The sequence below is a fragment of the Colobus angolensis genome, unplaced genomic scaffold (assembly GCF_000951035.1).
Source record: "Colobus angolensis palliatus isolate OR3802 unplaced genomic scaffold, Cang.pa_1.0 Scaffold21, whole genome shotgun sequence".
In the NCBI taxonomy this organism is placed as follows: domain Eukaryota; kingdom Metazoa; phylum Chordata; class Mammalia; order Primates; family Cercopithecidae; genus Colobus; species Colobus angolensis.
In genome coordinates this window covers 4,484,652-4,498,018 of record NW_012115266.1, presented here as the reverse complement: position 1 = coordinate 4,498,018, position 13,367 = coordinate 4,484,652, and the positions used below count along the sequence as shown (strand labels likewise).

Below are 13,367 nucleotides of genomic sequence, written 5' to 3'. Positions count from 1 at the left end.
ACTTGAGCCCGGGAGGCAGAGTTTGCAGAGAGTCATGATTGTGCCACTGCACTCCAGCCTGGGTGATAGAAATAGACTCTGTCTTAGCTAATAAAAGAGAGAACTGAAACAAAGGGAAGAGAAGATAGGGTCCAGCAGACAAAATGAGAATGAACAGAAGTTCCTGCAGTCAATGGCCTGAGAAACTGAGGTTCTGAAGGGTAAGTGACTTGGTCAACATAATCCAGCTAGGATTTGAATCTGCCTCTAAACTTCCTGGCAGCAAGAGTTAGCAACTCTGTTGTTTAGGAGAAAGCTGCGTGACTCTTCTTGACCCAAAGATAGACAGACAGAGGTGAAACTGCTTCCGTGGGGCCTCATAGGGAGGACACGGCCACGCAGTTATTGACTCCAAGGCAACAAGCTTCACAGGGCAGTTGCTATCAGTGTAGCTGAGTGTACCCTGCCAATGTGCCACTCCTTGCAACCAGCTCTCCAGGGGCCAGAACAGGCCGCTGGGGACAGGGTGATGGGGTGTGTGGCTCTCTAGTAGTGTGGCTTATGCCTGGGACCATCTCACAGGGTCTGGGATCTCTGTGAGGTCCCATTCTTTGATTCTTAACTGGGTTTCTGTGGGTGGCTGTGAGGTCAATGTCATGTATTTTCACGGACCCAGATGGTGCGTGGAGTGTGGAATTGGGCTAGGGGAACCACGTGCTCAGCCAGCCACTGAGCTGCGGCAGCTGACATCCTTTCGGGGCAAGTGACAATCCATTTCTTCATCAGCCAGGAAGGGCATTGGTATTGAGGCTGACAGACTCTTATCAAGAACAGTAACTACCATGGTTTCCAGTGCTTTCACGAAACCTCAGGCGGGTGGCCTTCTGGCCACACATCTGCAATTTCATATTGTGGGAGCATTCGTTGTATCGCTGGGGGCTGCGGCTCTCTCAGTTTGCTGTGGCTGAACCGAGAGAGAAGGCATTTCAGATATCTACAGGCACAGATTTCTACGAAGGTATGATGCCATGAAATATTTCGAGGAGATGAAGAAGGCTGGTATCTCTCAGAATGCAAACTGATTTTGGAATATGAAGAATTTCTTTGGGTTGAATTGCTTAGAAGTTTGTCACTGACCTGAACTATTCATGAATATATGAGCTAATACATAGTTTCTCTTGATAAATAATTAACAAATTCTTTGGATAAAAAAAACATGGGGCAAGCTTGAGAACGATGGGGTCCAGACCCCTTGTGCCCCTGCTTCTGGGAGCTCAGGGCCAGAGGGTTCTGCAGAACAGTCAGGACCTGCTTCAACCTACACACCTGGGTTGACAGGCCCTCAAGTTCTCCTTTGGCCCATCTGGCCTGGTACATTTTAGAGCAAGCGAATTCAAGAACCCTCCTTGGCCTTCCAGTTCTCAGTTCAGTCCCTGCAGGACAGATGCTGGGGGCACTGCAGCTGCTGGAGCAGCAAATGGTGGGGCGGATGGAGGTCTGGGGCTCTGCCTCTATGGTCAGACAGACAGACTTCGGTTCAAATCTCTGCTCTATTGGGTGTCTTACATCAAACCACTTACTCGCTCTGTGCCTCAGTTTCCTCTGTTGTAAAATGAGGCCAATACTACTACTCCCCTCACAAAACTGCTGGGCACATAGAAGAGACCCAACAAAGGTTAGCTGTTGTTATGACTATCGAATGTAGCTCAGGGAATGGTAGGGGTGATGGGCTGGGGGGGATGGGAGGAGTTTAAACAGCTTGCTGAACTGGACTCTTCTGAGAGCGGCTAAGCGGGTCCTACATTCTGGCTGTGAGCAGCAGGTGTGGGGGCTCTGAGGATGGTCCCTAGGTTGACACAGGGACTCACAGGCAAGGGAGGCCGTAACTTTCTGGCCTCAGTCAGAGCTGGGCAGTGTTGAGCTGAGTGAGCCCTCCTCCCCGCGATGCTGGAGCCCTGCTCTCTGCCTGACCCTCTGGCTTCCTAAGCAGTCTGTATGTGAGAAGCCCTTTCTTCAAGTGAAAGCTTCTGAGCTCACTACAAGCATGGGAGCTGAAGTCTCTCTGGGTTCAAATCCTCAGCTGGGGGTTTAAGGTAGGTTACTTTACCTCTCAGAGCCTCAGTTTCCTTATCTGTAATATGGGGTAATAGTAGCCCCTCTTCATCAATGCTTGGAGGGAATGCCTGGCACAGTAGGGCAGTCACCATCACGGACAACAGAAAGGCCCTGAGCTATCCTGGATGTGGTGAGAATGGGTCCTGGATCCTGCCTGCTCAGCCTTCTCATTCTCTTCTTCACCTAGAGGCTCCCAGAAGGGACTCTGAGAAGCACAGTGTGGCTGACACTAGTCTGGCTCCACCCAACACAGGCTGATTCCTTCCCCTCTGGGCCCAGCTTCCCTTGGTACCAAATGCTGGCTGGGCTTCCTGTCTTTCTTTTCTCCCTGGAGCCTGCTAAAGGTACAGGGGCTGCCACAGGGACAGGGAAGAGCCTTCTTACGGGCCAGGTCTGAACAAGGGGATGAAACTCTGGGCCCCGAGCTTAGGCCTAGGCTGTATGCCGCTTGATCGTGGGCCTGTAGGTCAGACCTGGGTTCCAAGATCAGTTCTGTCCTGTCTCAGCCTTGGTTTCCTAGTCTCTAGAATGAGAGCAACCAGGGCAGGACTCCTGCTTTGCCTGCTCGCCTCTCATGGCCTCCCCAAGGTGCCCACGGAAGGAACTCAGCCAGATTCTGCCGAGGGAGGAAGGCCACTCACCATTGAGTGCTGGGGGTGTGGAAGGAGATCCTAAGGGGGATGAGTCATCTGAATCCAGGTACCATGTGGCTTCGTCCATGCGGGACCTTCTCCTGGTGATGGGAGGACAAGGAGGGGTGCTTTAGGAATTCCAGGACTTGGGGAAAGCAGATGATGCTGGGTTTGGGGGGCACTCAGGTACTCACCTCCCATTCTGGGCTTCCCCAGGCTTGGGGGAACTGGGACCCCAAGCCCAGCATGCTCGCCGCTCTCCATTGCTTGAGTCCTCTAGACGTCGGGGGGACTGGCGGCCCCATGCCTGGCCTGGCTCTGCAGGCTCCACTACAGGGGAAACCGATGGAATTGGAGATAATCTTTATCCTCCCTCCATCATCAGAGTCAGGCTTCAGGGGTAACTACTTTAGAGTATGGGGAGCAGGGTGGGCCCTGTACCATTCCCAGGGTGAGTTTTGGGCAAGATAGATGGGTTTGGGTCTATCACCCCACAGTGGGGTGGGGCATCCCATCCAGCCGTTCAGCTGACATTTGCTACTTAGTAATTAGTACAGACAAGGACACCAACTGCCTGGGTTTGATTCTGGCTCTTCCACTTATTAACTGTGTAGCAAGTTACTTTTTTCACTTTTCTCATCCATAAAACTTAGATTAACAATAAAAATAGCAACCTAATAGAATTATTGCAAGATATTAATATTAGTAAAGCATTTAGAAAAATTAGTAGTACATAGTGTCATACAATTATTTGACTAAAAAAATAAGTACAATTAATGCTGCCTGGGGAGTTCAGAGGTAACAGTCTAGACCTAGTGCAGGGAGCCTGGGGGCAGACGGAAAGAGGGGATAGTGAGTGCGATCCACCTCCAAGAATAAGGTCTGAAAGAGAATAAGGGGCTGGGGGCATGAGAGGCGAGGTTTCTTACACTGGATGGCCCGGAACCGGGGGAAGGTGGGCGAATCCCCAGGCCCAACCTCGAAGACGTTTCTCCTCCGGTCAAGGCCGGGTGAGGCCTGCACGGTGATGCGGTGCTTGAAGTCTGCAGTTTAGGTTGGGGGGGAGCAGGGTTCAGGTTTGTGATGAAGGAGAGCCAGGACCCCAACCTGCAGGGGCCCGAGGCTGGCTCCCAGGCCGCACAGGGAGCGGCACGGTGGCTATGAGACTGTTGCCAGCCTCACTGCTTTCTTGAGCCGCTGGTTCTGGATAAGAAAAGCTACTCTTCGGCCGGCCCGCCCCGCCCCCTAGATCTTCCCAGAACTTTCGTGAACCCCACCCCTTCCCGGTCGCAGCTACTCCCAGACCGACATGCAAATACTTCCGCCAGAACCCGCCCACAGACAGAAAAAAAACACTCCTGGCCCCACCCCTCCCAGCCTTCAACTCTCGGGCCCACCCACAACACCCTAAACCAATCCCAGGGCGGTCAGCACACAGGCCTGGCTCCAACCCCCGCCCTCGCAGCCAATGGCGGGGGACGTCCCGGGACCGCCCCTCACCGAGTGGCATGCTGATGCGCTCGCCGCCGTCGCGCGCCCGGAGCTTGCTGCGCTTGAATGTGCCGCGGCGGCGGCGCACGTGTGGTCGCTCGCGGTCCACCTGCTGCAGCAGCAGCGTCAGCTCGCGCTCGAACACCTCTAGCTCCCACTGGGCCAGCAGGTGCTCGCGCCGCCGCAACTGCTCCGCCTGTGACTTCTGCTCGCGCGCTGCTCGCGTCAGCTCCTCCTCGCGGCTCAGTAGTTCCTGCGCCCGAGACAGCGAAGGAGAAGAGGTCAGCCTGGCACCTGGCACCGATCCCGGCGGCGCCCGCCCCGACTCTGCCCCAGGAAGATCAGGGAGACACTCCTGCCAACGCTGGGTCCCCTGATTCCCCGCACCTTTTCCTTGGCTCGCAGCTCGTCGAAGAGACCTTGGATCTCGCGCTTCCAGCCTTCCTGCATGGAATGGAAGGAGTCCCGCGGCATTTCCCGTAGGACCTGTGCCTCCAGCGCCTCCAACTGCTGCAGGATGGAGGCGAAGTCGGGCCTGCGGTGAGGGTCCTGCGCCCAGCAGTCTAGGGGCACGGCGTGCAGCGGGGACAGAATAAGAAGGGGTCTGTGGGTGGATATGTCCTGGGCCAGGGAACTCTGCCCCTCACCTGCTCCCCCCGCCCCGTCTTCTTACCTGCCATAAGCTGTGCGAAGGGCTCGGGGCAGGTGGATGGGATGGGCAGTGTGAGCTTGTTAACAGCTACGCCATAGGCCACAGCAAGGCAGTCAATGCCACGGTACGGCACCTCCCCGGTCAGCAGTTCCCACAGCAGCACCCCAAAACTGTGGGCGAGACAACAGGTCTGTGTTCCCTTTTCTCTCCCAACCCACACCCCCTTACTGCCACTTCACCCAAAAGCAACTAGGAGCCAAGTGGTTTGGATCCCTGTCCCTGGACTTGGCCCAGCCCTAGACTTAGGCAGCCACCTCTGCCCTCTGCAGCCCCATAGCAGCCCCTGTCCAGCCCCACCGAGGGCCGCACCTCCAGACGTCACTGCCCTTAGAGAAGGTGGAGGCCTTGATAACCTCAGGAGCCATCCAGGCGTAGGTGCCCGCGGCACTCATTTGTGTGGTTTTGTGCCACTCTCGGGCCAGGCCAAAGTCGGTGATCTTCAGGGTCTTGTGCTCCATGTCGTCACCCTCAATGGGCTGCAGCAGCAAAACTAGAGAAGAGGGGCTAGATTGTGATGCTCCAGGATCAGGTGGTGGGGACAGGGTAAGAGCTGGGAGCAAACTCATCTGACGGACATCCTGGCTGGGTCCTGGGGGCACAGAGGTGACTTGATCTAGATCTTGAGGACCTACTTGAAGTCACACATTTCTTTTCTTTCTTTTTTTTTTTGAGATGGAGTTTCGCTCTTGTTGCCCAGGCTGAGTGCAGTGGCACGATCTTGGCTCACTGCAACTTCCACCTCCCAGGTTCAAGCGATTCTCCCACCTCAGGCTCCCGAGTAGTGGGATTACAGGCATGCGCCACCGTGCCCGGCTAATTTTGTATTTTTAGTAGAGACAGGATTTCTCCATGTATCAGGCTGGTCTCGAACTCCCAACCTCAGGTGATCTGCCCGCCTCGCCTCCCAAAGTGCTAGGATTACAGGCGTGAGCCACCGCACCTGGTCGACGACAGACATTTCACACTCAGCCCTAGCACTCAAAACCATTTATGAGCTAGATAATATTTTTCACGTTTCACAGATGAGGAAACCAAGCAGGGAAATGACTTGGCAGAGGTCATAAAACAAATACAGCAGAGATTACAACCTGGTCTGTGTGGCTCTGAAACCAGTGTTCTAGCTTAGTTCCCTAAGACACCACTGAAACAAAATTGGCAAGGTGGCAGCTCTGGGCTTTTTTTTTTTTTTTTTTTTTTGAGACGGAGTCTCGCTCTATCACCCAGGCTGGAGTGCAGTGGTGTGATCTCCGCTCACTGCAAGCTCCGCCTCCCGGGTTCATGACATTTTCCTGCCTCGCCTTGCGAGTAGCTGGGACTATAGGTGCCCGCCACCCACCGCGCCCGGCTAATTTTTTGTATTTTTAACAGAGATGGGGTTTCACCGTGTTAGCCAGGACGGTCTTGATTTCCTGACCTTGTGATCCACCCGCCTTGGCCTCCCAAAGTGCTGGGATTACAGATGTGAGCCACCGTGCCTGGCCTGGGCATTTATGGCTTTGATTTCAAGAGAGATCTGTGAGTGTCCTGTCACTTTGTTGAGGCAGGAGCGTGAATCAGAACCCCCCTTGTAGTGGGGAGCAAGAGGGAAGATCTTGGTGAGAAAAGAAGCCCAGCAGGTACCACAGGCCCCTAGTGCCCACATCACACTGTGGCAAGTGCAGCCACTTCCAAGGCAAAGATTCCAAAAGATACCTACCGATGCAGCTGGAAGGGAAGAGAAAGGGTGGGGTCCAAGAAAGTGATGGTTCTTGGCCACAAAGGAGGAGCTTGGGGTAAATGTAGGCGTGGATGGTCAGACTTGGCAGGGGCTCGTGGCTTTAACCCAAATGGGGCCACCGTACTTGGTACAAAGAGGAGAAGCAGCAACTTGCAAATCTCTCACCAGGACAGGAATGACTCAAGTGAGAGAAGTTTTCGAGGAATAGAAAGAGGACAAAGTCATAGAGTCATGAAGGGTCTGAAGGGCCCCTCTACTTTTCTGGTTACAGCCAACTGCACTGTGGAAGAGAAGCAATATCAAGTCAACCATGTTTCTGGACCCGTGTCAGGGCACACCTCTCAGCTCTCCTGCCCCATGTGACACGACTGTCATGGGGGCAGCATAGGGCACAGGGTGGAGCAGATGGGAAGGGCACCTAATACAGCATGGTGAGTCAGGGAAGACTTCCCAGAGGAGGTGGCAGAACCAGGGTGCTCATTTTTCAGGGCTTAAAGCCACAAGCCCTGATCCTGCTGCTGGCCAGGCCACCTGGGCCTTGAGGAGGCATCTCGCACTGCTGCCAGCTGTCCCCGCTGCCCCACCGTCCTCAGCCCCCACAGCCCCTGGCTGCTTGGCTGTTTCTGCGTCCTCCACCTTCAGCCATTTCAGCGCTGGTGCTTCTCAGAGCATGGCCTCTCCTCAACCTCTGCCCACAGCCCCTGGCTGACTCAGCCTCTTCCAGGTACCAGCTCCCTCTCCCTACTGGCATCTTCCACATTTGCAACTCCAGGCCAGACAAATTGGTTCAGCTACCCCTCAGCAGCTCTACCTAATGTCCAGGTGCCCTCCATGACCACCTTTACTATCCCGGCATGCCCAGTAGATTTTCCTGCAACTTTTCCTAATCCAGAGAATGGTCTCAAAATCCACCTACTCCTCTGAGCCAGACCCTGGAGCCAAATCCTGAACACTTCATGAAGCCGAGGATGACAACAAAACCCTCCTCAGACGGCTGTCACGAGCATGAAACAAGACCACACTTTTAAAGCTTTTCCATGGGGGCTGCCACCTGGCAGAAGCATCCTAAAGGCCAGTTGTCCTAAAGTTCATATCGTATCTCCACCCTCCTCTCCCTCCTCTGTCACTCCTTACTGCCAGCTTCACAATAGCCTCCGGTCTGGCTGCTGGAGGCTGGGGACCTGACCGTTTAGCAAGACCCCCACGACAAGCTCATTCCAAAGGGGAAACGCACAGGCTGGGGCAGTGGGTGGAGTGGAAATGGGCACTTCCCCTGGTGCCAGGGCCCAACTCCCCCTTTGAAGACCAACACTTGCTGCTGCTTGGCCCGGTCTCCAGCCACTTGGGGCATCTGAGACTGGCAAAGTGCTGTTCCAGTATCTCAGGCCGGGTAGCCACTCTCCACCTTTTTCAGGTGGGGAATCTGAGGCCCAGAGAGGGGCAGCAACTCACCCAAAGTTTCAGGACTTCTCTGTGCTTGTGGCCTTTCTGCTACCTCCCCGCTCCCGGCTCTGCCAGCTGCTAAGCCTCATCCTCTGCTTTCTCTCCAAGCTGCCTCTCTGTGCTTTCAATTGTCCCAACTCAAGCTGCTGTTCCGGTAGACCCCAGACTCCTGATGTAGACCCCAGGCATGGGAGGTCAGGGGTCACCCAGAGGAGAATGGGCCAGAGACCTCGAAGCTAGGGGAAGCTCTCAGTGCCCCTTTAGGGCTCCCTGGCCTCTGACAGGGACCTGGCCACCAGCTCCCTCCCCAGGCTGGCCTCTGTGGGGCTCGGGAGTGGCCTGGGCAGCTCACGCCTCTTCCTCTTCCCTCCTGTGGTCCCTACTTCTCCTTTCTGGGAGGCCTGGGCCAGGTCTCCCACTTGGGAGGGGGAGTCCTTTTGGGGAGAACTGGGGGAGGTCAGGCCCAGGCCGAGCTGGCTGGTCAGTCCTGTGACTCGTGGGCCTGGAGAATTCCCCCTCCTCTCCCCGCCAGGCTTCCTCACAAGGCCCCCATTGTCCAGGAAAATCATGCCATTGTTTCCTGCTTGTGCCCCCCCAAGCCCAGGGACTCCCCCCACCCCAATCCCGCAGACAGCAACTTGGGCCTAAGACTGGGGTCTCCGAGGTTAAATGCCAGGCTCAGGGAGGCTGAGGGCACCTTGCCTGCCCTTTACCACCAACTCCCAGACTCTGAGAGGGAAGCAGGGGAACTAGAGGGGAGTGGGGCAGCAGTTCCAGGCTCCTTCCTCCCGCAAGCCCTCCACCCCCAGCTCTTTCCTCCCCTGCAGGCAGCTGCGCTAGGGAGGGAGCAGGGGCTGGAGCAGGGACAGGAAGCCGGCTTGGGGCAGCAGGAAACGCAGGAAGCAGAGGGGAGGGTGGGGAGCAGGAGCCTGGGCTATTGTTCCATTTTTTCTGGAAAGAAAACGGAGGAAAAACAGAAGATGGGAGTCCCCTCCCCCTGTGCCTTCGGGGAATCCCCCTCAGATTGGGGCAGGTAGTGGGGGTCCCTAGATAGAGCCCAGGGTTGAGGCTGAGAGGTGGGAACTGCACCTTACCAGGGATGAGAAGAGTGGGTGGTGTGGTTGGCAGGCCTCCCCTGGCTCCTCCAGCCCTGGCAAGAACTTGGATATCTGGGACTCAGCACTCTGTTTCCTGCAAGCCCCTTGTCTATGGTCCAGGCCAGAAGGCTCAAAATATCCACATGGACCCTCCTCTAAGAATGTCTCATGCTTTTCCAGTGACCCCAGTGAGCCTGGCCCCTCCTGCATTTCCTACTGCTGCTCTCCAGCCTGCACCCTGGGCTCTAGGAGGCCCCTGCTCCTGGTCCCTGCTGTGTGCTAGGTCCTGCTTCCATGCCTTCGCTCTCTAAATGCTGCGTGCACCAGGAAGCCCTCTGAAGCTACTACTTGCTTCTCTTGGGCCATGATGGAAAGTGTGTTGGGGGCTTAAAATGGTGGGAGATGGAGTCTCCCTTAGCCCAGCACTCCCACCCCAAGCACTGATTCCAGGCTAGGCCCTCTTGGAGATCCAGCCCTCAAATGTCCATCACGGCTGAGGACCCGATGCGGGTTGGGGATTGCAGGTCAGGCTTGCCCAGGCTGTTGAGCTGTTTCACGCTCCCTTTTTACAGAGTCTGAAATTGAGGCTCCGAGCTGGAGTAACGAGCTAGAGGTCATGCAGCCAGGGAGGGCTAGGCCAGAATTCCAGCCCTGGCCTTGGCCTTGACTGCCAAGGAGGGCTTCCCCCTCTGAGATATCTGTTCTGGAGGAGCTGCCCATGATGACAGGAGAGGACAGAGCACCAGCTCCACGAATATGAATTTAGGGGAGGAGAAGATGGGGAGTGCGAGCTTCCAGAGGACTTCCTTGAGGTGGGAGCCAGAGCTGGGCAGGATGCTTATGGCCCACCTGAGAAATCCCAATTTCTTAACTTGTCCAAACCGCAGCTGCAGGCTGGGGTCAAGGACTTCTGAAGCTGAGACAGGAAGACTCTTCTGGGTGCCTGGAGCTCTGTTTAGGGGCTAGCTTGAGCCCATGGGCACCTGGTCAGCTGGGACCCTCTAGGGTGAGTGCTCCTACCTGCAGTAGACTTTAAGCTAGGCTCAGTGGAAGGTTGGGAGCAGGTGTGTGCCAGAGCCATGCCACCCGTAACCATGCCGCCAGAAACTCACTGTTGTTGGACTTGAGGTCGCGGTGGATGACAGGCACCAGGGCCTCGCAGTGCAGGTAGTGCATCCCACGGGCAATCTGCACAGCCCAGTTAACCAGCACATGGGGAGGCACGCGCCGCCCTGCCAGAGCTCGGCTGAGGGGTCCACCAGCTGCATACTCCATCACCAGGCACAGGTTGGGCTCCTCCAGGCACACAGCCTTGAGGGCAATGATGTTGGGGTGTGCTAGCATGGCGAAGAGCCGGGCCTCCTGGCGAACGCTCTCAGCTGTCACACTGATGTCCTCATCGGGGTCCTGGCGAGCTGCCTTCACAGCCACCAGCTCACCTCGCCAGCTGCCCCGGTACACCTTGCCGAAGCCTCCAATGCCGATCACCTCCTCCAACCGCAGCTCCTGGAAGCTGGCCACCTCGCAGGGGGGCGGGCCGCCACCCCGAGACACATAGTTGGACGGGAAGATGCCCACCTGGCCACCCACCTGGCCTGCCCACCAGCCCTCGTCTCCTGAGATGGCTGCATCCCGGGACAGCACCTCCACACGGTCACCCTTCCTCAGGGCCAGCTCGTCCTGCCCACTGGGCTCGTAGTCGAACAGGGCCGTCCACACCGGGTTGGCATAACCCGCTGCCTTTGGAGACCCCTCAGGCCGGCCTCCTCCACTGCCCCCACCACCCCCGCTGCCACTGCCATTCCATGACCCTAGAGGGCTCTTGAGGAAGAGGCTCTTCAAGGGCTCCATGGCCGGGAGCCGGCGTTGGGATGTGTGGAGGACCTTCTCTGGGTGCCCGTGGTCCCCACCCCCGCTGGCTGTCGAGGCCCTAGTCCCAGAACCTGGGCATCCGGGCCCTGGCCCTCAGCCCCAGACCCACGCCTCTCTGGGGAGCCAGGAGTGTCGCCTCCCGGCCCCCCGCATCTCGGGCTTCTGGAGGAGGGCACCCAGGGCAGTGTGGTCAGGCCGGGGGGGTGGGGCCCCGGGGCCTCCGACGCCTCACCATGGCTAGCTTGGAGGGGCCCGAGCTTCCCTCGGTCCTGGAGCAGTCCTGGGAGCCTGGCTCCGGCCCCCGCCAAGCGTAAGATGGGGCCTCCAGGGGCAGCGCCTCAACTCCGGTTGGGTCTTTTTGCGCGGGGGTGGAGGGAGCGCCCACAGTTGCGCTCAGACTGCCTGTTCCTGGCCCCGGCTCCTTTGGCCCGGACGGCTCCGACCCCGCTCCCTTCTTCCTCCTCCCTTTGTACTTTGGCCTCGGGGGCGGGAGGCAGAGGTGGAGGGTGGAGTTTCACTTTTTTCCGCTCTTCTCCCTCCTGCAGGAAACAGCATCAGATGACGCGGGCGGCCTGCACCGCTCCCCTCCCAGAGGCTCCAGCAGGGGAGTTCCCGGGTAGGCGGGCCAGGAGAGGCAGAGGAGGGAAAGGGCAGAACCAGATCCCCCATCACAGCAGGCTTTGAGATATAGAAAGAAAAGCCTCCAACTGCGTGCTCTGCTGGCTAGGGTGCAGGTTGGTCTCTGCTAAGGATAGGCCATCTCTGCCCTCTGCATCCTCACTGGCGTCAGCAAAACGGGGTTACAGAACCACACTTGGGAAGGGGGTGAACCCGAGTCTGGTCTTGGCTGTGAAGTTGTGGGACTGTGAGATCCATCGATTCTGAGCCTCGTTAATTTCTTTCTTTTTTCTTTTTTTGAGACGGAGTCTTTGTCACCCAGGCTGGTATGCAATGGCGCAGTCGAAGCTCACTGAAACCTCTGCCTCCCGGGTTCAAGCGATTCTCCTGCCTCAGCCTCCCGAGTAGCTGGGACTACCGGCGCGTGGCACCACGGCCGGCTAATTTTTGTATTTTTGGTAGAGACGGGTTTCACCACGTTGGCCATGCTGGTCTCAAACCCCTGACCTCGTGATCTGCCCGCCTCGGCCTCCCAAAGTGCTGGGATTACAGGCGTGAGCCACCGCGCCCGGCCATTCTTTTCATATATGATATGAGAACAAGAAAGCTCTGCCTCGCAGAGCTAGTGGGATGGGGTGGGGAAGACTGGAGGACAGACGGAACTGGCTGCACCTCAAGCTCTTGGAGTGGATTGTCTAAGGTTCTGCTCTTCTCCTCACCTGGGAAACAATCCGCTTCTTCATATCCCTTCCCCATTGGCAGAATCTTGAGACTTGTCCAGAACTTTGCCCACGACTGGATTCAGAATAGCTGAGTCGCCCTCACAACCTCTGGATAGGGCAACCCAATTGCTTTGAGCCTGTCACTTTAAGAAAGACGACGTTATCTTTTTTCGACTATTCCTGCCTGTTCCGAAAGGTTGTTCTCTACACCCCAGGTCTGAGCTCTGACCCGGAAGTAGACGCCGCTGGGAGACGAGAAACGATCGGGACGTAGGAGGTCCAGCATTAAAGAGGGCGGACCGAGAGGGGCGTGCTTCGGTAGTGCAGAACACTCGCTGCAACTAGGGGAGTCCACGCCTCCACCTTTTCCCCGTCTCCTGTAACTCATTGGAAGAGCTGTGCGCCAATTACTTTGCCGTTACCCAATGGCTACTCAACTGTCTCTTTGGTTCCGCCCAGTCGTCTACCCTGGGTTGGCAACGCCTGGGTCTACGCATGCGCCCAAACGCTTTTACGCATCCACTTACTTTAGTTCTGGACTCTGCGCACGCCCAAATGGCACCCCTCGCGTCCTATCGCGCCACCACCTCTCTGCGCTTGCGCATTCATGCCGTCAAGTTTTCCTTTTCCGGGTCCCAATTGGAACCGTTGGGCGCATGCGCGACTGCAGGCTGGCGGCTCGCGGCTCCTTCTTCCGGCCTCCTCCTCAGGCCGGCACCGGCCGAAGCCCGGCGAGCGCGGAGCCCCAAGCGAGTGACCTGCGACCCCAGAAGTGGACCCCAGATCCTAGGGTTCTCCCTGGTCCGGAGACTAGAGAGCTGTCGCCTGCACCCCGGGAGCATCCACCCCACGCCCACCTCTGGATGCCGCCGACGGGTGCCTGGCCCGTGCCCCGCGCCTGCCTGCCAGCTCGGCCCCTCGGAGCAATTCTGGGCCACGAGTGGGGACGCGGACCCCGCCCCTGATGCA

General features: G+C 57.2%; 1 protein-coding gene across 1 annotated transcript in view; it reads right to left on the bottom strand.

The window, feature by feature from the left end:
- The window catches only part of MAP3K11 (mitogen-activated protein kinase kinase kinase 11), an 18,047-nt gene extending 5,102 nt beyond the window's left edge, over positions 1–12,945 (bottom strand). The window contains exons 1-8 of the mRNA XM_011942498.1: positions 10,299–12,945; positions 5,239–5,419; positions 4,891–5,039; positions 4,605–4,780; positions 4,227–4,470; positions 3,656–3,769; positions 2,921–3,056; positions 2,736–2,827 (exon numbers count right to left, since the gene is read on the bottom strand). Coding sequence (XP_011797888.1) covers positions 2,736–2,827; positions 2,921–3,056; positions 3,656–3,769; positions 4,227–4,470; positions 4,605–4,780; positions 4,891–5,039; positions 5,239–5,419; positions 10,299–11,037 — 1,831 coding nt within the window. The 5' untranslated portion in view covers positions 11,038–12,945. The remainder of the gene's footprint in view (positions 1–2,735; positions 2,828–2,920; positions 3,057–3,655; positions 3,770–4,226; positions 4,471–4,604; positions 4,781–4,890; positions 5,040–5,238; positions 5,420–10,298) is intronic.
- Positions 12,946–13,367: the final 422 nt, after the last annotated feature.